General features: G+C 42.9%; 1 protein-coding gene across 2 annotated transcripts in view; it reads left to right on the forward strand.

Moving 5' to 3' along the window:
* Window positions 1-24,759, forward strand: part of RARG (retinoic acid receptor gamma) — a 231,400-nt gene that overhangs the window by 49,957 nt on the left and 156,684 nt on the right. For both annotated transcript variants that reach the window (XM_077298003.1, XM_077298004.1), the window contains exon 2: window positions 17,616-17,955. In XM_077298003.1, coding sequence (XP_077154118.1) covers window positions 17,763-17,955 — 193 coding nt within the window. In that variant the 5' untranslated portion in view covers window positions 17,616-17,762. The remainder of the gene's footprint in view (window positions 1-17,615; window positions 17,956-24,759) is intronic.

Consider the following 24,759-nt stretch of genomic DNA (forward strand, 5'->3'; position numbering starts at 1 on the left):
GTGTGTTGGCTTTTAGATGACCATTAGCATTAGAATTTTTGGCTGATTGGAGCCAAATCCCCAAAAGAGAAACAAGAATTGTACTGGTAAGATCCTATTTCTTCATGCAAAGGATGAAATATGTGGAAACATCACAAGGATTCTGCTGCTTTTTTCTGCTGCAGACACGACCCATGAGAATGAACCCAAACTATTCTAATCCTAAACCCCTGTCTGAGATGTCAAGTTAAAGTGTCCCTCCAATGTCACTCTCCTGCCCGCTCTTCTTCAGTTCGGACATGGAGAGAATGATTGCATGCTGAGCGGCCGACTTCAGTTTCATACAAGGGTAAATGAAGGGTTTTATTCTGTTAGGTTTCGCATTAATCCTGCAGCAAAAATTGTGGCATGTTCCATTATATGTCATGTGAACGGATCTATTCTCTCCTTGAAGAATTGCTTGTACAGCCCTTAGGCGGGTGGGAAGGTTGATCAGCGCAGTCTTGGTGGTCAGTGTGAATCTAACACTGAACATTATTTTGCTACAGATTCCAGAAATGCCTCTTACAAGCTGTGTTAAGTTGAGATCACTAGGATATGAACTGCAAACCATGGCAAAAATGTGCTGAATGAAGCAAGCCGATGAGTAAAAGTAAACCAAGACATAACGCTGCTATGGGATTTAATGATTCCTTTTATAAACCAGTGCCCTCAATGGCACACTTTTGTTTGAAGAAAGAGAGTAAATTCACACTTTTTTTTTCTTCTTGGCACTCATGTAATACATGGAAAAATAAAACAGTTTTTCCATTGTTGGCTGAAAATTGAAAAATTGTTAGAAGTTTAGCTTAATTCTGATCTTATCAAATAATTCAAAACCAATTACAGAAATGTTTTTACATAAAGAATACAATGCAAAAATAATGAATTGAAGGTGGCTATTCCCTTTAGGTATAAAAATCAGGTAGGTGGCTTGGTTTGGCTCCATAGAAGAGAACAATATTCTAGTTATTGTAAGGACTTTTTCCTAATGGACAGTGACACTATCTTCAAATGGCAATGATGTCATAAAGTCTACTTAATCCCTAATTACTATACAAATGTGCTTTATTCTAGCAGAAAATACAATGTAGAAGATGTCTTGATGACATGATGGGACATCTAACAAAAACTTTATCTAGAAAACCTTTATCTGTTGTACTTGGTTCCAATCAGAATCTTAAAGGGGCTTTCCCACAAATAAAGTTAATTTTAATCAATGTTTTAATCAAGAGATCTTGGAATGATAATTTCACCATTGGATGTATTTAACAAAAAATGTTCCTGTGCTGAGATAATCTTATAAATGTGTCCCTGCTATGTGCTATCACCAGGAACATGGTCTGCACATGCGATGCCCCAGGGTTCTGGTCGTCGCAGTGGTATTGCTTTCCTCTCAGGGAGAGTGATGCTACGTTTGGAGGCAAAGAAGGATAACTGCATCCAGGTATCACAAACATGCAACACATTTCACACTCCAGACCACCAGGGGGAGCTTCTGCTCCTATTTATTAGGTCACTCCACATATATATATAACTGGTAGTCTGTAGGGAGAGTTAGGAAGTTCCAGACCAGAGTCTGAGGAGGATGGAAGGTAAAAGGAGCTGTGCATGCCCTCAGAGCTGCAGCTCCCGGAAAGAGACATTGAAAGGCAGAACTGTATTTCAGCAAGCGTGAAGGGAGTCGCAGCAAAGGAGAGGATACCAGAAGGGGACCAGCCCTACACAGGCTGCCTCCTTCTGAGGCTCAACATCCCGGTAGCCAGAACATCGAGGGAGTAAGGACCTCTATGTCTTATTTCAGAGACTGGCAGGACAGCTAATTGCAAGTTACCTATCCGCACCTACACCCAGGAGGCACGGTGACACCTACAGAGCCAGGTCACATAAGAAACCCTATAAACAGGCTCAAGTCACCAGTCATACGAGTATTGTCCTATCCTATATGGGGGACAGAGAGAGTGAAACATCGCATTTGTGATACCCTTATGTGAAGCCATAGGCCGTAAGGGACTACACCACCGCAGCGCAAAGGAAGGCTACTGATTTCCACCTGGATAAGGGAACTCTGGACTTGCCTCCAATCCGGCCGGACTCTGCCTGCCCTGTGATCTGGTGCCCTGGACTGTGGATGCTGAAGTCTTCAGTAAAGGTACAGAGACTGCAACCTTGTGTCCTCGTTCTTCACTGCACCATTTATCATTCACCATCTACACACTGGGAAGCCCTGGGGATACACTTCACCTGTGGGAAGGTATACCATCTAGCTGCCATAACATCACCCCAGCAGACCCCTTAAAGCACCCTGACCTAATACCACAGGTGGCGTCACGAACATTCCCCTTAAAGACCTTTCCCTTTTACACGGACGTCCCAGGGCCATGGACCGGGTCAGCCACCGTGACATCCCCCTGTGAACCGAAGGACCCGGTACTGAGTACCCCACGGCCCCATGGGGGCGATCCACACATACCACAGCTCCTGGGCAAGGAGGGTAGCAAAAGAGAGGATACAAAAGGAGAGTATTGAATCACAGCTGATCCTTTCTTTAAGGCCGGGGTCAGACTAGCGTATGGTATCTGGTGCGAGAGCATTGGATGCGATAAGCTAATGACCCTCGGCTCCTGCTCTGCTGCGAGCGGGAACTAAGTGCCATGCGTCTGTGCTCCGAGCCTCTCGCACAGCTGCGGAGGAGGCAGAGAAATTAATTTCTCCATCTCCTCCACTGCCAGGGTCGACGTATATCGCACATCCCTCAGATGATATCCGAATGATGTGCGCTGTGTCACTCACACCCACAGACTTATATGGGTGACTTATATGGGTGCGAGTGAGTGGCGACTCGGCCGAGTGTCGGTGACAATCGCAGCATGCTGCGATTTCACTCGCACATTGAAAACGGCCGAGAAAAATGATGTGAGCTGCCCCATAGATGAATATTGGTCCAAGTGCTATGCCCTGCTAGGGCCCTCCAAACAAATATCCATTTGTATAAATAATAAAAAAGAAAAAAAGAGGCAGCACTCCAATAAATGATGAAAAAAGTGGACTATATGGTGTGGCAATGTTTCAGCTGTGACCAGCTTGAGAAAGACTGGTCACAGCTGAAATGTTGCCGCACCATATGATCTAATAAAGTCCATTTTTCCCTCATTTATTGGAGTGCTGCCTCCTTTTTTATACACATATACGGTATATATATTTTTTTTTCATCTTTTATATTTTGAAAATTACAAAAAGAATAATAATAATTTATTTGTATTGCGCCAACATATTCCATAGCACTTTACATTTTAGAGGGGAAAATGGCCCGATGCAAAAGTTAGTACATAGTAGCACCCCCTTTTAAAAGTATCACAGCTTGTAAACGCTTTTTGTAGCCAGACAAGAGACTTTCAATTCTTGTTTGAGGGATTTTTATCAATTCTTCCTTGGAAAATTCTTCCAGTTCTGTGAGATTCCTGGGTCATCTTGCATGTGCTACTCTTTTGAAGTTTAGCTACAGATTTTCAATGATGTTCAGATCAGGGGACTGTGAGGGCCATTGTAAAAGCTTTAGCTTGTGTCTTTTGAGGTAGTCTATTGTGGATTTTGGGTTTATGATCATTATCCATTTGTAGAAGCCATCCTGTTTTCAACTTCAGCTTTTTTTTACAGATGGTGTTATGTTTGCATCAAGAATTTGTTGAATTTTCAATGAATCCATGCTTTCCTCTACCCGTGAAATGTTCACCGTGCCATTGGCTACAACACAACCACAACCCCAAAGCGTGATTGATCAACCCCCATGCTTAATGGTTGGCGAGAGGCCAGATATTATTTTTCTGAAATTCTGTGCCCTTTTTTCTCCACACATACCTTTGATCATTGTGGCCAAAGAGTTCTATTTTAACCTCATCAGACCACAGGACTTGTTTAAAAAATGCAACAGGCTTGTTTAGATGCTCTTTTAAATACTTCTGACTTCGAATTTTAGGATGAGGACTCAGGAGAGGTTTTCTGCTGATGACTCTTCCATGAAGGCCATATATTTGTGCAGGTGTCTCCGAAGAGTAGAGCAATGTACCACAACTCCAGAGTCTTCTAAATCTTTCTGACAGTGTTTTGCATTCAAATGGGGTTTACCTCTCTAACAATCCTATGAGCTGATCGCACTGAAATTTTGCTTGGTCTTTCAGACATTATCTTGACCTCCCCTGTTCCTGTTAACTGCCATTTCTTAAATACATTTCGAATTGAGGAAAGGGCAGTCAGAAAACACTTTGCTTTCATCTTACAACCTTCTCTTGCTTTGTGGGCTTACACCATTTTCATTTTCAGAATGCTAGGCAACTGCTTGGAAGAACCCATGGCTTTTGGAACAAAGGTAGAGGAGGCTGGGTTTTTACAAAGCTGGGAATTTTGCATCACCTGGCCTTTCCCAAACAATAATAGTGAACAAGCCAGAACCCTAACAGGCTAATTAAGGTTTGAAACCTTGGTCAAAGTTATCTGAGCACACAAATCTCCTATGGTGCCCAAACTTTTGCATCTGCCCATTTTCCTTTTTGTAATTTTTAAAATGTAAAAAAATGACAATATGTGTATTTTTTTTGCCTAAATGTGTTACCTTTAACTTTAGCCCTTTTAGATATCATTTCATCTGCAACTTGCTTAACTGTTCACAATAACAGTAATTTTGACCAGTGGTGCCCAAGCTTTCACTGTATGGAGCACTCATATGTATCAGCAATCTATATCATAATGTTTATTGCTTGAAGGAACATTACCCTACACAAACATTGGAAGAGGTTATGGAAACTCAGCAGCCCACTGGAGCACTTGAAAATCTGGATTAAATGAGACTGGGAATATTTAGTGAAATTAGAAAGTAAATGAGTCATAAAATGGAGAAATGAAATAAGTAGCTCAGGGAAGTGGTTTGTAGAAGGAAAGAACAGGGCAGAATAACTATAGATTGAAAAGGAGAGAAGCAGAAGAAGGAGGGATGTGGAAAAAAGGAAAGAGCCAACGAAGGAAATAGCAGGGAGGGGGTGCGGGTGACAGACAGGGTAGGGGGGAGCGTAAGGACGGCACAGGGACAGAGCAAGCCTGTTGTGAGTTAGGAGTGTGGTTTTGAGTTCCATGTGGAATATCTGAGCTCAGTTTCTGCCCTCGGGGTGGTACAGCCAAGGCTGCTGCTCAGTGGGAGCCAAGCCTGCCCCAGCGCTATTTATCTCACAGCCCAAAAAGACTCCTGATTTAAATCATATGTTGCATGCGGCACACATTTCCACCGAGTCTGGACACGGCTCAAAAGAGGGAAAAAAACACACACACACACACAGAAAGCAGATCCACACCCTGTTCTCTCATTCAGCTGCCGCCACTGTCGGCACTTAACCCTTCACAAAATATCTGTGAGTGATGGGTTAATGTGGTAGTTTTCCGAAGATGGCCAGGATTGTGTTTTTTTTTCATGTTACGCTTCAGCTCGTTAGTAATTAGATTACATACTATAACAAATACTCGGTACACAGAGTACTACATTACAACAAGCCCCATTAACAAAAAAAAACGGTAAGGTTTTTCTGTGGTTCTTGGACAGTGAGGAGTTAACTGGTAGGGTTCATAAGAGGATTCGAAACACAACTTTTTGTAAGTTCGTCATTAAAACATTCACATGGACTTTAGGTGAAAGGGTTTCTTGTGTGTCTGCCCAGACCAGAGACTGGCATGAGTACAACCAGGGTTGCACCTCATCCTTTAAGTTATAGGAACATAGAAAATGTGCTCTCATGGCTTTTATGACCTCCGTCTATTGGTCAGTTTATACCATACAATTGTGGGATTTTGTTTCTCTCAAGTGGTTTAAAGGCTCCATACGCTTTAGACAATACTTGGCCAAACCTGCAGATATCAGCGGGATTGGCTGACAGTCTAACAAGTATGGCGGCCTCCTGACCCTCCCCAAATATAAGATGTCAGGGGAAAAACGGATCGTATATGCTGAATCTCCTCTGCAGATCATTTTCTTCTTTCTGGAGATAATTTGCTGCTCTTCGAGTCTGTCTGCAGCTCTCATATTATTATTATTATTATTATTATTAATAATAAACATTTGTTATAGCACCATTTATTCCATGGCGCTTTACATGTGAAAAGAGGGCAAATATAGACAAATACAATAAACATGAGCAAAAAACAAGGCACTAACAGGTACAGAATGAGGGAGGACCCTGCCCGTGAGGTCTCACAGTCTGCAGGGGATGGGTGAGGATACACTAGGAGAGGGTAGAGCTGGTTGTGCAGCGGTTCAGTGGATTGAGGATCACTTCAGGCTGTAAGCTTGTCGGAAGAGGTGAGTCTTCAGGTTCTTTTTGAAGGTTTCTATGGTAGGCGAGAGTCTGATGTGCTGGGCTAGAGAGTTCCAGAGTAGGGGGAAGCACGGGAGAAGTCTTGGATACGGTTGTGGGAAGAAGAGATGAGAGGGGAGTAGAGAAGGAGATCTTGAGAGGATCAAAGGTTGCGTGTAGGTAAGTACCGGGAGACAAGGTCACAAGATGTATGGAGGAGACAGGTTGTGGATGGCTTTGTATGTCATTGTAAGGGTTTTGAACTGGAGTCTCTGGACGATAGGAAGCCAGTGAAGGGCTTTGCATAGGGGAGAGGCTGGGGAATAGCGTGGAGACAGGTTGATTAGTCAGGCATGAGAGTATAGGATGGATTGGAGTGGTGCCAGAGTGGTAGAGGGGAGGCCAGAGAGTAGGAGGTTGCAGTAGTCAAGGCAGGAGATGATAAGGGCGTGACTAGTGTTTTTGTGGTTTCGTGGTCAAGGAATGCATGGATCTGGGAAATATTTTTGAGTTTTGAGACAGCAGCAGGAGGCAAGGGCTTGGATATGTGGCTTGAAAGAGAGGGCAGAGTTGAGGATCACCCCGAGGTACCGAGCATACGGGACTGGGGAAAGTGAGCAGCCATTGATATTGATGGATAGGTCTGGTGGAGGGGTAGAGTGAGATGGGGGAGAGATGATGAATTCTGTTTTGTTCATGTTCAGTTTTAAAAAGCAAGCAGAAAAGAAGGTCGAGATAGCAGACAGACAGTGTGGGATTTTGGTGAGTAAGGAGGTGAGGTCAGGTCCGGATAGGTAGATCTCCGTGTCATCGGCGTAGAGATGATACTGCATACCGTGGGATTCTATGAGTTGTCCCAGGCAGAAGGTGTAGATGGAGAAGAGTAGGGGTCCTAGAACAGAGCCTTGAGGAACACCGACCGACAAGGGGCGAGGTGAGGAATTGGTGTGAGAGAGGGAGACACTGAATGTTCGGTCTGTTAGGTATGACGAGATCCAGGATAGGGCCAAGTCTGTGATGCCAAGAGATGAGAGATTCTGTAGCAGGAGGGAGTGGTCCACAGTGTCAAAGGAAGAAGACAGGTTCAGGAAAAGATGGACAGAGTAGTGTCGCTTGCTCTTGGCAGTTAGTAGGTCATTGGTGACTTTAGTTAGGGCAGGTTCAGTTGAGTGATGGGGCCGGAAGCCAGATTGTGACCGGTCAAAGAGGGAGCAGGAGGAGAGGTGGGAGGACAGTTCAAGATGGACATGCTGTTCCAGTAGTTATGAGACATAAGGGAGAAGAGATATTGGGTGATAGCTAGACACAGAGGATGGGTCAAGGGAGGGCTTTTTGAGGATGGGTGTGATCTTGGCATGTTTGAAGGATGAGGGGATGACACCTGTTGTGAGTGAGAGGTTGAAGAGGAGGTATGTTAGGGTTGGGATGAAGACCGTGGCGAGGTTAGGGATGCGGTGGGACGGGAGCAGGTCAAGCGTGCAAGTGGTGAGGTGTGATCTTGACAGGAGGGTGGAGAGCTGATCTTCTGTCATGGTGGAGAAGCTGGTTTTGGAGGAACAGGGTTGAGCAGCTAAGAGGGGCAATAGGCGCTGATCATATACAGAAGATAGGAGCGCTCAGCCGGGCAGAATATTCCTGTGTATGGGGCAGTTGGAAGAGATAGCTATCAGCCATGCGATCATTGGGCTAACAGCTATCTTTTGTGTATGTGGGCCCTAAAGCTCCCCAAACACCTCAAAAGGCTATAGGCTGATCAATGGTCCAAAGTTCCATTCAGCAGGCAGCTTTCTTGGCCATCTCTCCCACATACAGGATTGTTTGTTGAGGTTTTGTTTGAGAGAGACGCTGCCAGATTCCTCTTCCAGTGACTTATCTCATGGAGAAAAAAATGATCAGAAGACCAAAATTGGACATGCCTGATCCTTATCCTTCCCAACAATCAATTGTCCGGGGCTCCCATACACATTAGATCGCCAGCCATACCTGTCAATTTCTGCAGATTCTGCCAACATTAGTCAAATTTGTATGGGGGCCTTAAGATACAAGGTTCATGTGCATATGAAGAATTTGATCTAGAACAGTATCATTGCACACTATGGAGATGTATGATGAATATTAGGACATTATAAAGTGTATCAGGCTTCTAAATATCCCTAACATCACATGTTGGGAGAAAATGAGGTCAACCATGTTGGATTTCAGCACATCTAACCCTTTGTTCCCAAAGGAGACAAGCCACTACAGAAGGGTCTTGCACCAGATTTTCTCTTCTCAGCAAATGTAGAATATATGGTCAACTGGGGTTTCCCAAACATGTATTCCCTATGCACAGTATACAGTGAAGAAAACAATTATTTGATCTCTTGCTGATTTTGTAAGTTTGCCCACTGACAAAGACATGAACAGTCTATAATTTTAAGGGTAGGTTAATTTTAACATTGAGAGATAGAATATCAAAAATAAAATCCAGAAAATCACATTGTATAAATTATATAAATTTATTTGCATTTTGCAGTGAGAAATAAGTATTTGATCCCTCTGGCAAGCAAGACTTAATACTTGGTGGCAAAACCCTTGTTGGCAAGCACAGCAGTCAGACGTTTTTTGTAGTTGATGATGAGGTTTGCGCACATGTCAGGAGGAATTTTGGTTCACTCCTCTTTGCAGATCATCCCTAAATCATTAAACCCTTAACCCCCGGAGCTTTTTTCGGTTTTTCGTTTTTGTTATTCGCTCCCTTTTTTCCAGAGCCATAACTTTTTTACTTTTCAATCAATATGGCCATGTGCGGGCTTATTTTTTGCAGGATGAGTTGTGCTTTTGAACAACACCATTGGTTTTACCATGTCGTGTACTCAAAAACGGGAAAAAAATTCCAAGTGCGGTGAAATTGCAAAAAAGTGCATTCTCACACTTGTTTTTTGATTGGCTTTTTTGCTAGGTTCACTAAATGCAAAAACTGACCTGCCATTATGATTCTCCAGGTCATTATGAGTTCACAGACACCAAATATGTCTTTTATCTAAGTGGTTAACATTTTTTCCAAAATTTGCTAAAAAAAAACAAATTGCACAATCCTCCGTTACCCGTAGCGTTGCCATTTTTCGTGATCTCGGGTTGGGTGAGGGTTTATTTTTTGCGCACCGAGCTGACGTTTTTAATGATACCAGTTTGGTGTATATACGTTCTTATGATCGCCCGTTATTGCATTTTAATGTAATGTTGCGGCGACCAAAAAAACGTAATTCTGGTGTTTTGATTTTCTTTCTCACTAAGCCGTTTAGCGATCAGGTTAATCCTTTTTTTTTATTGATAGATTGGGCGATTCTGAACTCGGCGATACCAAATATATGTAGGTTTGATTTTTTATATTGTTTTTTTTTTATTGGGGGGAAAGGGGTGGTGATTTGAACTTTTATGTTTTTTTATTTTTTTTAATATTTTTAAACACATTTTTTTTACTTTTGGCATGCTTCAATAGCCTCCATAGGAGACTAGAAGCTGCCATAACTCGATGGCCTCTGCTACATACAGGTGATGCACAGATCTCCTCTATGCAGCAGAATTACAGCCTTGCTATGAGCGCCGACCACAGGTTGGCGCTCATAGCAATCTGTCATCAACAACCATAGAGGTCTCGCGGAGACCTGTGATTGTGATGGCAATGCACCAATGACCCCCGATCATCTGACGGGGGTCAGCGGTGCATGTATTTCTGGCCCGGACGCCAGAAGCGCTTGTTAAATGCCGCTGTCAGCATTTGACAGCAGCATTTAACTAGTGAATAGGTGCGAGCGGATCACGATTCCACTGGTGCCTATTGCGGGCACATGTCAGCTGTTCAAAACAGCTGACATGTCTCGGCTTTGAGGTGAGCTCACTTCAAAGCGGGGGATACTGGCAGCTGATGTACTATTCCGTTAGCTGGCAGAAAGGGGTTAAGATTTTGAGGCTGTCGCTTGGCAACTCGGAGCTTCAATTCCCTTCATAAGTTTTCTATGGGATCAAGGTCTGGAGACTGGCTAGGTCACTCCATTCCCTTAATGTGCTTCTTTTTTAGCCACTCCTTTGTTGCCTTGGCTGTATGTTTTGGGACATTGTCTTGCTGGAAGACCCAGCCACGACCCATTTTTAATGTTCTGGGGGAGGGAAAGAGGTTGTCACTCAGGATTTTACGGTACATGGCGCCATCCATTCTCCCATTGATGCTATGAAGTAGTCCTGTGCCCTTAGCAGAGAAACACCCCCAAAACATAATGTTTCCACCTCCATGCTTGACAGTGGGGACGGTGTTCTATGGGTCATAGGCAGCATTTCTCTTCCTCAAAACACGGCGAGTTGAGTTAATGCCAAAAATCTCAAATTTTGTCTCATCTGACCACAGCACCTTTTCCCAATCACTCACAGAGTCATCCAGGTGTTCATTGGGAGACTTCAGACAGGCCAGCACATGTGCCTTCTTGAGCAGGGGGACCTTCCGGGCACTGTAGGATTTTAAACCTTTATGATGTAATGTGTTACCAATGGTTTTCTTGGTGACTGTGGTCCCAGCTGCCTTCAAATCATTACAAGTTCCCCCTGTATAGATTTATGCTGATCTCTCACCTTCCTCATGATCAAGGATACCCCATGAGGTGAGATTTTGCATGGTGCCCCAGATCGATGTCATTTTGTCTTTCTTCCATTTTCTTACTATTGCACCAATAGTTTTCTCCTTCTCACCCAGCGTCTTACTTATGGTTTTGTAGCCCATTCCAGCTTTGTGCAGGTCTATGATCTTGTCCCTGACATCCTTATAAAGCTCTTTGGTCTTGCCCATGTTGTAGAGGTTAGAGTCTGACTGATTAATTGAGCCTGAGGACAGGAGTCTTTGATAAAGGTGACTATGTAAGACAGCTGTCTTTAATGCAGGTAACGAGTTGATTAGGCGCGTCTGACTGGTCTCTAGGAGCCAGAACTCTTAAGCCGGCGTCACACTCAGCGTAGGGAAATACGGTCCGTATTTTGCATGCGTAATACGCAGAAATTATCCTAAAACAGTGATCCGTATGTCATCCGTAGGCAGGGTGTGGCAGCGTATTTTACGCATGTCATCCTCCGTATGTAATGCGTATGGCATCCGTACAGCCGAGATTTTCTCGCCGGCTTGCAAAATGGACATAGAATGGATCCCTGGGCTCAAATATTCGTGAAAACATATATACAGTCTATATATATATATATATATATATATATATATATATATATAAATATATATATATATATATATATATATATACATATATGCGTCAGTGAGACACATATATATACATATATTTATATTTCATACAGCGCTAGATAGCGGAAAAGCCGGGTAATTCCCCCTGGCTGGGGGCAGATGTTTTTAGCCGGGGGGAAGGGGGGGGGGCAATATCCATGGTCCCTCTCCAAGCTATTAATATCTGCCCTCAGTCACTGGCTTTACCACTCTGGCGGAGAAAACTGCGCGGGAGCCCACGCCAGTTTTTTCCGCGATTTAACCCTTTATTTTAACAGCTAGAGCCCCCAAAGTTTGCACACACACACTGCTAACATTAGTAGTGAGGAATATGCAAAAAAAAAAGGGATATGAAAAGGTTTACTGTATGTAAACCATGTCTGATATCATGTCGGGTTTGGGAAGGAGATAGCAAAAGCCGGCAATTGAATTACCGCTTTTCTGCTATCTAGCGCTGTATGAAATATATATATATATATATATATATATATATATATATATATATATATATATATATATATATATATTTGTGTCTCACTGACATATATATATATATATATATATATATATATATATATATATATATATATATATATCCCTATACTATGTGTAGACATTTAGAGTATGTGCACACGTCAGGATTTCTTCAGGAATTTTAGCGGTTTTTTTGCGGATTTCCCCGATAAAAACGCTATAATTCTGCACAAAAAACGCTTACATTATGCATCCTATCATTTAGAATGCATTCCGCAATTTTTGTGCAGATGTTGCGTTTTTTTCCGCAAAAAAACGCAATCCGCAAAAAGAATGAACTTGTTCATTCTATTTGCGTTTTTTTTGCGGATTTCCGATGATTTTGGAGTGTCAGGAGAAAAACGCAAAAAATCCGCAAATTTTCCGCCAAAAAAAAAGCGTCAAAACGCGCAAAAAAACACGCAAAAAACGCATGCGGATTTCTGGCAGAAATTTCCGGATTTTTGTCAGGAAAATTTCTGCAAGAAATCCTGACGTGTGCACATACCCTTATTCTATCTATTCTATTCTAACCTGTCAGCTGAGAAATTTACGGCAGATAGGAGCTGCCCCATAGAGAGTCATTGGTCCGTGTGCAATGCGTAGTTTTTGCGCTGAAATACTTATTCCTCACTGCAAAATGCAAATACCTTTATATAATTTATACAATGTGATTTTCTGGATTTTTATTTATACTCTATCTCTTAATGTTTAAATTAACCTACCCTTGAAATTATAGACTGTTCATGTCTCTCAGCGGACAAACTTACAAAATCAGAAGGGATCAAATAATTATTTCCCTCACTGTATATGATCAACTTAAAGGGTTCCCCAAACATGCATCCCCTATGAACAGTATAGTTGATAAATGTATGATTGCTCAGGGGTCCAACACCTCAGAAACACAGAACTGGGATGTATACTAATGTCAAAAGAGGGGTTCCAAAACCCCTTGTGAGTAGACCAGTAATGGCTTAAGAGAACACCATCACCATCAGTTCCATCAGTGACAGGACCATGTGGAGTTTCCTATATTATAGAGTTGCAGTTTATCCATATTGTTTTGTCGCACCCATAGATTTGAATGGATGAGTCTCATCCAATTCCAGGATCAAATAACAGCATGCTGCAATTTTTTCACAGACAGATTCTGTACGTGAAAAAAATCGGTCATCTCCACTACCCCATGAATAATATGGGGTCATCTACACTACCCCATGAATAATATGGGGTCATCTCCACTACCCCATATATAATATGGGGTCATCTCCACTACCCCATGAATAATATGGGGTCATCTCCACTACCCCATATATAATATGGGGTCATCTCCACTACCCCATGAATAATATGGGGTCATCTCCACTACCCCATATATAATATGGGGTCATCTCCACTACCCCATGAATAATATGGGGTCATCTCCACTACCCCATGAATAATATGGGGTCATCTCCACTACCCCATGAATAATATGGGGTCATCTCCACTACCCCATGAATAATATGGGGTCATCTCCACTACCCCATGAATAATATGGGGTCATCTCCACTACCCCATGAATAATATGGGGTCATCTCCACTACCCCATGAATAATATGGGGTCATCTCCACTACCCCATATATAATATGGGGTCATCTCCACTACCCCATGAATAATATGGGGTCATCTCCACTACCCCATATATAATATGGGGTCATCTCCACTACCCCATGAATAATATGGGGTCATCTCCACTACCCCATATATAATATGGGGTCACCTCCACTACCCCATGAATAATATGGGGTCATCTCCACTACCCCATATATAATATGGGGTCATCTCCACTACCCCATGAATAATATGGGGTCATCTCCACTACCCCATGAATAATATGGGGTCATCTCCACTACCCCATATATAATATGGGGTCATCTCCACTACCCCATGAATAATATGGGGTCATCTCCACTACCCCATGAATAATATGGGGTCATCTCCACTACCCCATATATAATATGGGGTCATCTCCACTACCCCATGAATAATATGGGGTCATCTCCACTACCCCATATATAATATGGGGTCATCTCCACTACCCCATGAATAATATGGGGTCATCTCCACTACCCCATGAATAATATGGGGTCATCTCCACTACCCCATATATAATATGGGGTCATCTCCACTACCCCATGAATAATATGGGGTCATCTCCACTACCCCATATATAATATGGGGTCATCTCCACTACCCCATGAATAATATGTGGTCATCTCCACTACCCCATGAATAATATGGGGTCATCTCCACTACCCCATGAATAATATGGGGTCATCTCCACTACCCCATGAATAATATGGGGTCATCTCCACTACCCCATGAATAATATGGGGTCATCTCCACTACCCCATGAATAATATGGGGTCATTTCCACTACCCCATGAATAATATGGGGTCATCTCCACTACCCCATGAATAATATGGGGTCACCTCCACTACCCCATATATAATATGGGGTCATCTCCACTACCCCATGAATAATATGGGGTCATCTCCACTACCCCATGAATAATATGGGGTCATCTCCACTACCCCATATATAATATGGGGTCATCTCCACTACCCCATGAATAATATGGGGTCATCTCCACTACCCCATATATAATATGGGGTCATCTCCACTACCCCATATATAATATGGGGTCATCTCCACTACCCCATATATAATATGGGGTCATCTCCACTACCCCATTGAATAACATGGGGTCATCTCCACTACCCCATTGAATAACATGGGGTCATCTCCGCTACCCCATTGAATAACATGGGTCAGTGTGCTATCCGATCCTCACTCATCCGATTAGTGTACAACTCCTTTAATATGGCCATGACCCAGACTGATGGACTGACACAGATAATAAAGTTACCTTGTTAGTTGTAGTAAACAATGAAAGCCATAAAACAAATAAAAAAATGACTGAATAACAATTTTTTTCCTATCCTCACGATAAACAACATATAAAAGTTATGGAATACTTTTTATACATTTCAAAACAGTCACATTGAAATTGCAATTTGTTCAGCAAAAAAAAAACATCTGATAGATATCTTAATGGAAAAATGATACATATATATGCTAATGATTTTTTCAATGCAATAAAACAAAAATAACAAAAAATTGCTCGTTAAGACCCCAAAAGCTGGTCACTAAAGAGTTACATAGACAAATGTGGCAAATAAAGAACAAATCTTCGCACTGCTAGCGCTACATGCTATTATATTACACACCGTGGTCCGGAATGTGCGCATGGACGTAGGGTTTAGAGTTTAACCAAAACTTATAAATACAATATCATTTGTTATTTTCTCCCTAGATGACCCCTTTAACTAACGGGAATACTTTATTAAAGCTCAGCGGGAATCGGGATAGTTGTGACAAACAGCAACATGTGCCATAGATTATAGTAGTGTACATTTGCCTAATAAGAAACAATTACAGGCGGCTGCACACATTGGAACTTCATGTACTTTCCTTTGGATACAAAGTAACCACTAAAGTCAATTCATCTACTAGTAGAATTTTGCCTGACTGCACTTTCCTCGCCATTACTATTCTGTGGGAGACTTTCCAGGTGATCATACACCGCCATCATGTGCATTATGTCACCACCGTGCAATGGCTTCTTACCCATAGAGGCGTCTAACTCCTGTATGGCGCCCTCTTCTGGTCCCATTATCTGGAACTTCGGATGGAAAGGCGAAAGTTTCACCAAGATTTCTTAGAAATGAGTCTGAGCAAATGTGATTTCAGGCACCACTTCTAACTTTCAGTATTTAGTAATTTTAGTTTTTATCTTATCGCTGCCCTCTTCTGCCAACCTTGTCCATTTCTTTAACGTGACCCAACAACATGATACTAGGTTTAACGTTGTAATTATCAAGGGGTCATCACCACCAAATGCTGAGCTGTTTATTAGGGATTTAAAGAAACCTTTAAGGGGAATTTGTCACCAGATTTTTGCCACCTAATCTGAAAGCAGCCTATTGTAGAGACAGAGACCCTGATCCCAGCCATGTGTCACTTACTGGGCTGCTTGCTGTAGGTTGATGAAATCACTGTTTTAGCAGCAGGAGATTATCACTAGATGACTAGTAAACCTGCTGCCATGTAGTCCTCCATATTCATGAGCTCTGTATAACCTCATCCACACCACTGATTGGCAGCTTTCTGTCTATGCACAGTGTACACAGACAGCAGCCAATCAGTGGTGTGGGCGGGGTTATACAGGGCTCAGCTTTCAGAGGACTGCTAGATCTGCAGCAGAGAAAACAGTGATTGCATCACAATGACAGCAAGTAGCCCAGTAAGTGATGCATCTTTGGAATCAGGGTCTCTGCCCCTACATCATGCTGCTCTCAGATGGGCTAGTGAAAACCTTGTGACAGATTCCATTTACTATGAGATAGAAAACCAGATTAACTTAATTTGCATCTTTTAGGCGCTCGTATATTAAATGAAAATCGGCCAGGCATTGCTCCCTTAGAAAAGGACATGCAAATTAAAATTAATTTTCCTCCAAGAAAAACAATGCCACTCTTTAACTAACCTTACCATGTGACTTAAGATATTTAGCTTGGTGGCCTGTATAAGGACAAACAGTACCCACTAATCCTCTTGTCCAGCGCCCTACACTGGTGAGTCAAGAACCCCTAAACAGCTATCTGCAGGTGGGTGTCTTTTTTCCTTTTGCGGAGGCTCTGATTAAATATCCTGTAGTGTGGCAAAGCTCTTTAAAGGGACAGACTAACTCCAATAGGTGGCACTAGAGAGCCAGCTTGCTCATTCTTGTAGGAAGGCTAACATGGTAGCATGTTGGCTCAGTGATTAGCAGCACTGGGGTCTTTGGTTCAAATCCCACCAAAGATAACATCTGACAGTAATTTCAGTGGGTTTCCTCCCACACTCCAAAAACATATTGATAGGGAATTTAGATTGTGAGCCCCAATGGGGACAGTGATGACATCTGTAGAATGTTGGGGAAACAAATGGAGCCATATAATGAGTAAATAAGTAACAAGCCGAGCTACTAATGGATATCATCGCAAAATGTGGCCCTGTTCCTCATTACATTTATTGATATACTGGTCATTTGACATATGAACGTCTGAAAGTGACCTATAGTACATAAAGATGGCGGATGGCAGACAGGATGCAGAATAAATGCAGTATGATGTCCATATTTCATGCAAACTACAATATTACGTGAGACAGTACAAAACGAACATGTCCTGTGTACCTTTGGTTTTGGTGATGATTCACGGCCAGTGACAGCTCAGTAGCTGATTATGGTTTATGACTTAATGAATAGGTGGAAAGAAAACTTTACTAGTTCATGATTGCTATATGTGACTGCAGAATGGCCGGAGTCACTACTGAACAGAAGCGAATGCAAATCTTCATGACACGGATACAAAATAACACTGATTTATTGATACTGTTTTTCAGGAAGAAATGTGAAAGTTTACAGTTCAAGTTTCGGATCCTCGATCAGTCCACAGGAATGTCCAGGATGGATTTACTGCAGAATAACTAGAGAAGACCTGGTTGTTCGAAGAAGATCTTCTGGGAGTTGTACTGAGATACAATAAAATCATGGCCAACAGTAGCAAAGAGCGTCTCTGCGGATCTGGTGCTCCACTTGGTCACGTCAATGGCTTCCCTCCTTCTGTTTACCCCTTCGCCTTCAGTGGAGGGATGCGGAGCTCGCCACCTTTTGAAATGCTAGCTAATGGGAACTTCTTTCGGAATTTTCCCACTGACCTCCCCAAAGAAATGGCTTCTCTCTGTGAGTATGCAGTTTTATGACTCGATACCAATATTATTAAGTGCTGGAAATGTTATAACTGGAAAGTAGAAGCTATGGCTTTAGCTTTATGGTTTAGGAGATATATTAGGACATGTTCACACTGGGTGTTTTTTTTAAGGGGAGTGTTGAGCATCTTCTGTTTTTAAATACATGTTAAAAATGCTTGAAATGCTCCTCAAATACATTGCCGATTAATTTTTATGAGACAATTCACCTACAGTGGACATGCTGCTGTTTTTTATTTAACCAGATGACTTTTTCAGCATGGAAAAAAAAAGCTTCAAATTAAGTATTGAAATTAACTGAAGCAGAAAAAATGCCTGGATCGAAGTTCACACGATGAGTTTTTGGTGAAGTTTTTATGCTGCGGATTTTCGAGAAATTGCTAACAACCTATTTTACTTAATGAGTGCAAAAATTATAAAGAGAAAATCTTCAATGTCAAAAACTCACCAAAAGCTGCGAACATGGCCTAATACACAAAAACAGTGCAAACAAGTGTATTTTTAATCATTTTGGATGGTGATTTTTATGCCAGAAATATCCTTTTAAAAAACTCCATGTGAGCAAGACCAAGTGGACTATATGGGCTACATTTAGACACAAGAACGTAAACCTTTTGCTAACACCTTCAGGGTAGGATCCAGAGCTCCAATGTCTATGATGGGGAAGAGGAACAAGTTGAAGGCACTGCTGACTACCCAACCACTACCTGTCCACCCAACCACACTGCACTTAAGACTATGTTCACACAGGGTGCTACGTTTTTGGCTGGTGGAAAATCTCCTGCATATTCCAATACGAGCAATATGAGTCAGATTTTTAGTCAATGTATACTGTAAATTGTTATGGCGGATTAACCCTTTGCAATGCTTTTGGTAAAAACCAGGCTCCGACTAGTCCATACGGAAACAGGGGAATCTCCCCAGTGGGCCCTTGTGCAGATATGGCCCCCCTACCCCACTGTATGGGTAGCACTTGGCATAATTCATGTGATTTACGCTGTAGAGAAAAAAGTAGCATCTCATCATTCATTAACCAAACTATTATATAGAAGCATAGGTAAATTTGTGAACAAGGGAAGAGTAATATTTGCATGCAGGTGAAAATGGGCCCCTCAAAGTCAATGTTACTGGTGGTTCCTTGGCACCCAGTCTGACACTGCTAAAAACTCCTGGTGAATCCACAGCAAAATCTACAAAAAATCCTCATATAACTCATACAGATTTTGCAGTGGATTGTCAGTATTTGTTTGTTTTTGTGAATTTACATCCCATGAGGCATCTTTAGTATTCGCCTGCATGCAGAACAAGGCTTCAACTTGCTCTTGATGTTGCATCAGGGTTCAAGCACATGGAAAAGTAAAGCAGACAGATCTTACACCGACACATATACGATAGTTGGTAACTACTACATGCAGCCTGCAACTGGTAGCAGCGCCATACCTCCGTTATTGCAATATCATGCAGAATCGATAAAAAGCCCTCCTTGCAAAGTCTGATGCATGGATGACCTATAGCAGATCCTTGAAGTATAGGTATATGTAAATATGAGACTTAGAATTTGTATTCACCCTAGAAATCACTGAAGCAGATACTCATATGCCGAACAATAAGGTGATTATTGCGGTTTGACAGGATGAGAGTGATATCCTCCATTGGTGACACCTAACAGGATGCAATATAGCAATGGCCGTGCCTATATGAGCTCTGTGGCATATTAATGACTGAGCTTGCCTAATTATTTAAACATCTAAATAATGGACCTTGTGTAACTTCTTTGACGGTATTTCTGCAGTTTGCGGACCAATGAAACACACCTGTTTCTTAAGAAAAAATCTTGGTTAAAAGCCTGGCGTCTTTATAGCCCACAGTTGGATGGCCAAGGAGCCCTTTCCATTTTGACTGCCTTCTTAATGAATGGACAGAGCATGCATATAACACTCTTCTTAATAATTATGTGACAAGCTTGGGCCCTGTGATATTGAGTGCCCGGATCTTGAGATGGCTTCTAGAGACCTCCTGATTAGCAGCTTCTTCAGTCCTTTTTCAGCCTGAGGCAACACTTTACTGTAGAAGTTTGTATGCCGACATGAGCTTTCTTCCTCCCCTGCTCTCCAGACTGTGGCCTAGTCTGGCCCACAAGCCCTGAGCTTTCCGAGGCATTTCTCCCAACACTGGTTCTTCCCACCTGCCTGGGGCTGCTCACACTAATACTCATACCGTAACTCCTCTTCAGTCAGACATCTCCCTGAGGCTTCAAGTGAGAGGAGAAAGCCTTGAACACCGGGGCAGGCTAAACACACAACAAGGTAGGTTAAAATGGAGGTGGCTATAGTGTGAGGTGCCTGTAAATGTGGTGTCAACACTGAGAGGAGGGAGAGCTGGCTGTCCTTCATCAGTCTATAGGGGATGACTACAGCACATTACCAAAATTGTTTGTCACATAGAGCTATAAAGACGCTATATACAACTCAAGAGTATCCATATAACTGGAGCTACAGGGTATATACTTAGTATATACGGTACTCATACATTAGACTATCCTCACAGAATAGCTAACATCTCGCCACAACAACTTTTTTTAAAAGGGTTGTTTCGCCATTGATCTTCAGGAGCACCCCGCTTCCCTGCCTTCTCGCTTGCTTGCCGGGAGTGGTGTGTCCCACTTGACAGTTTGGACTAGTGGCATGGTTTCACTAATGGCCTGAACTTTGCACTCTAGAGCACTGCAAGCAGAGGCAGTTTTTCCTCTGCAGCTTCGAAGGAGATTAGGGGAACTAAAGCTGAGTGAATCTGGAACTAACAGCACGTTCCAGTGATACCCATCACCTTCAAAACAGCTTTTACAAGCTCTGTAGAAAAGAACTTACCTAGAAGATCAGCCACTGCTGATATACTGCAGAGGTGGCCGGTATCCGTGGCAAGAGCAGTAAACAATAAAATTAAAAGTCTCTCCATCCTTGAGAACGGAGAGTATTTTTTTTTTACTAATAAGTACTTTGCAATTTTAACTCTTTCTGACCATAATAACCATTTAAAGGGTGAAAAGTATCATTATTATTAATTGAAAGAACCCAAATTAGTGACATTAGCTTCTCTATTTCCTTAGCTCACCTGGGAAGTTGGCATACTATTTATTTGGGTGCGTCCTTAAGTCAGATGTATCTTACAGCCCAAAAAATGCAAATTATTTCAATGTAGAGCAGAAAATATGTCGTCTGGTGTCATGGAGGCAGTCTGAGGTCAAACACATGTGAATGGAAACAGTGGTGGATTGCTGAGTTTACTTCATATAAGTAACTTTTTTGCCCTCAGATAACATGAACATGGGTGACAGTAACTGTGCACAGGTGACTGAGTGACAGCTCTTCCCTCCGGCCATGTCCTACAGAATGTCAGCGTCAGCATTAAGGCAGAGGTAGATCATGTCAGAGGGAGGCGATGCCAACGTCTGCATGTTTTACACAAGAGATAGTGTACTGTTCCCTGGAGTCAGCCGCACCCATGGGTGCAGTGGCTCATTCTTATGAACCTCAACATGTAATTATCTTTGTAATAATATTAATAATAATAATCAGGATACATACTCTTGGGCACTCCTGAGGAAGGAGCGAAATGTTCCTGCCTTTCCTATTCACAGATATTTTGAGGCTCCCAATGTCCTGAGTAACTTATTTCTACCTTTTCCTTACGGATAGATTCCTAAAAATAATGACCAAAGATAGTCAAAGGTGTTCGGTCACTGTCTCAGGCTTTTCTTCCTATGTCAATCATTTCTGGTTTGACTCTTTGACCTTAGTCCAGGAAGTAGTAAACTATGGAAGCCATTCTTAACTATGGAGCTGTCATTTAGTCACAGAGTCATTGAGACTTCACAGAGGTGGACATGTAGGTCCTCCACTCCTCTCCCTCCTTCTATTTAAAGCGCCACTCCAGTGGGGGGGGGGATGTAGGCACCATCTTGTGACCACATCTTTTGAAGTCAGAAGTTACATCACAAGCTCTCACTGCATGTCTATGAGAGCCAGAACGAGGCCAGAACTACGCTCTCGTAGACTTACATTGGTCAGTGACCTCTGGCTCCAGCAGGATCTCTGCACCTACATCATACAGCTCTCAGATAGGGCAGCGGAAACTTAGTAACAGAATTCCTTTTTTAGGCCGGGATCACACATACGCGAGATACGGCCGAGTCTCGCAGGTGAAATCCCTCCTCTGGCGCCGGCACTCCGGAGCGGAGCGTGCAGCCGCACAGCAATACATCGAGCTGCACGCTCCGCTCCCAAGTGCCGACGCCAGAGGAGGGATTTCACCTGTGAGACTCGCCTGTATCTCGCGTATGTGTGATCCCGGCCTAAAGGTTTGTATGAACTGAAAAGAAATCAGCTTGCTTTTTGTTCCAGAAACAAAGCCACTCATGTTTATGGATTTTGCCTTGTATCGTAGTTTAACCCCATTCATGTTAATAGGAATGAATTACAATATCGGACAGCGCTGCTGTACAAAAGCAATGTTATAGGGAAAAAATGTGCTTTTCTTCTCACCTTACATGGCCTGTGAATATGCTAATCAGCTTAATGATGGCTGTACTGCAAAGAGGTAACAACGCAGATGTGGATTTTGCATTAGATTTGAGGCAGAGTTTCCTTTGCATGTGCTTTTACCCTTAACCCGAGGCCTTTAAGGGTTAGTCTCGTCATCTTAAATTGTTAAAATTGCAAAGTGCTTGTAACAACAAGTAACTTTGCACTTTACTTGTTATTAAAAATCCCCTCCTTTCTCAAGAACAAAATGGATTTTTTATATTATTGTTTACTGTGCATTGCCAACAATTACCACTGCAATCTAGCAGCAGTGGCCAAACATGAAAATTACTTCTTTCCAATAGAGCTTGTAAGTGCTGCTCTGACAGTGGCCAGATCAGTGGAGCACACCATTAGTGACCGATCTAAGCCATCTTAGGTCCTACTGTGCTCCTCTGATGCTGCACAGGCAAAGATGCCCCAATTAGCAGCATCAGAGAGCACAGAGTGCGGACCAGCGGCGGAACAAAGCCACCGATCGGAACTGTCAATCAAGCAGCTAGCAGGAAGCCTGGAGGCTGGGGAACAATACTACCCCTTTGTAATGCACCTATGGCTAAATGGAGTCATGCCAATGAGAGAACTGCATTAGGGAGTTGCTCTTTAAGTAATTCTCCACATTTGGGCAGGGTCACTAAAGGTGAACAAACACTTGAAGGAAGTTTGAGCAATGAATGAAAATGTGTACACACCAAATATTTTATTGGCAACGAGTCAGTGATTAATGTCTTGTATGCATGGCAGACGGCGAGAGACACTTTCAGTATCGGTAATGAGTATACAGTAGACATGTCGCACAGTTATATACAACAGATATGATGTGGTTATGAGTCGCCCGCCAGGGCCATGGGGTACTCACAGGGGGATGTCACGGTGGCGGCGACCTGGTCCATGGCCCTGGGCGCCCATGTTAAAGGGAAGGTCTTTAAAGGGATTTTGAATAAAGTTTGTGTTCGTGACGCCACCTGTGGTATTCGGTCAGTGGGGACCGACGCTGCTTAAAGGGGTCCTCTGGGGTGATGTTATGGCAGCTAGGATGTTATCAGTTCCCACAGGTGAAGTATATACCCAGGGCTCCCGGTGTGTAGGTGAAGATGGAGAATGGTGCAGTAAAGAACTGAGGACACAGGTTTGCAGTCTTTTTACTTGGTTTACTGAAGGCTTCAGGCAGCCACAGTCCAGGGCACCAGATGACAGGTACAGGCAGGGTCCGGCCGGCTTGGAAGCAAGTTCAGAGTCCCCTTTACCAGGTGGAGATGAAAGCCTTCCTACCAGCGCTTTGATGTTGTAGTCCCTTAGTGGCTATGGCTTCTAGCAGGGTCCTCACAGTTCCTCTCTGTCCTCCATAAAAGTGGGACACAAACCCGTATGACAGGTGGCTCGAGCCTTTTTATAGGGTCTCTATCACGACCCGGGCTCTATGCACCACTGTGCCTCCTGGGTATTAGGGCGGACAGGTAACGTATAGTCCAACTGTCCTGCCGGTTTCTGCTGTGCCTCCTAGAGTCCGACACAACCTCAGTCTTCCGGCTACTGGGAATCCGCCCTCTGCAGGAAGATAGCCCAGTCACAGCTATCTTCCCTAGTTGTCACTCTCTTGTGCTGCTCTCTCCTGCACACTCTCTACAATCTGTTCTTTCCTTCTGTATTCTCTTTCTCCAGGAGCTGCAGTACCTCTGGCTGCATGGCCCTTTCAGTCCTTCCGACACTCACTGTCTGACTGCTCTCTTCTCTGTCCTCCTGACAGACTACTCACTTACTTCCCCTCCAGCCAGAATATATATCAAGGGAAGTTCCCCTGAAAACCGGGTTCAGAGCTCCCCCTTCTGACCTGGAGTGTGAACATGTTGCATGTTTGTGTTTACCTGATAAAAGAGACCTTCCCTTGCTTCCAAGCGTGACATCCCTCTCCCGTGAGAGGACCCTGGGGTGTTACAGTTATATACAGCAGACATATGATGCGGTTATATACAGTAGACATATGACACGGTTATATACATTAGACATATGACGCGGTTATTTTCTTTCTCTTACCTCGGGGTCCCCAGTACTCTAGTGTCAAAAATAGCAGCTCCGCCATGTGTGGTTTTAATCAGTTTCTCTAAACGCCTTTTTCTTTCCTTCTCATTAATTCCACATGTTCTTCCATTTTTCTTGAGAGTCACATTTGCATAAAGTAATGACTGGTATAAGGAAAG

The sequence above is a fragment of the Ranitomeya variabilis genome, chromosome 3 (assembly GCF_051348905.1).
Source record: "Ranitomeya variabilis isolate aRanVar5 chromosome 3, aRanVar5.hap1, whole genome shotgun sequence".
In the NCBI taxonomy this organism is placed as follows: domain Eukaryota; kingdom Metazoa; phylum Chordata; class Amphibia; order Anura; family Dendrobatidae; genus Ranitomeya; species Ranitomeya variabilis.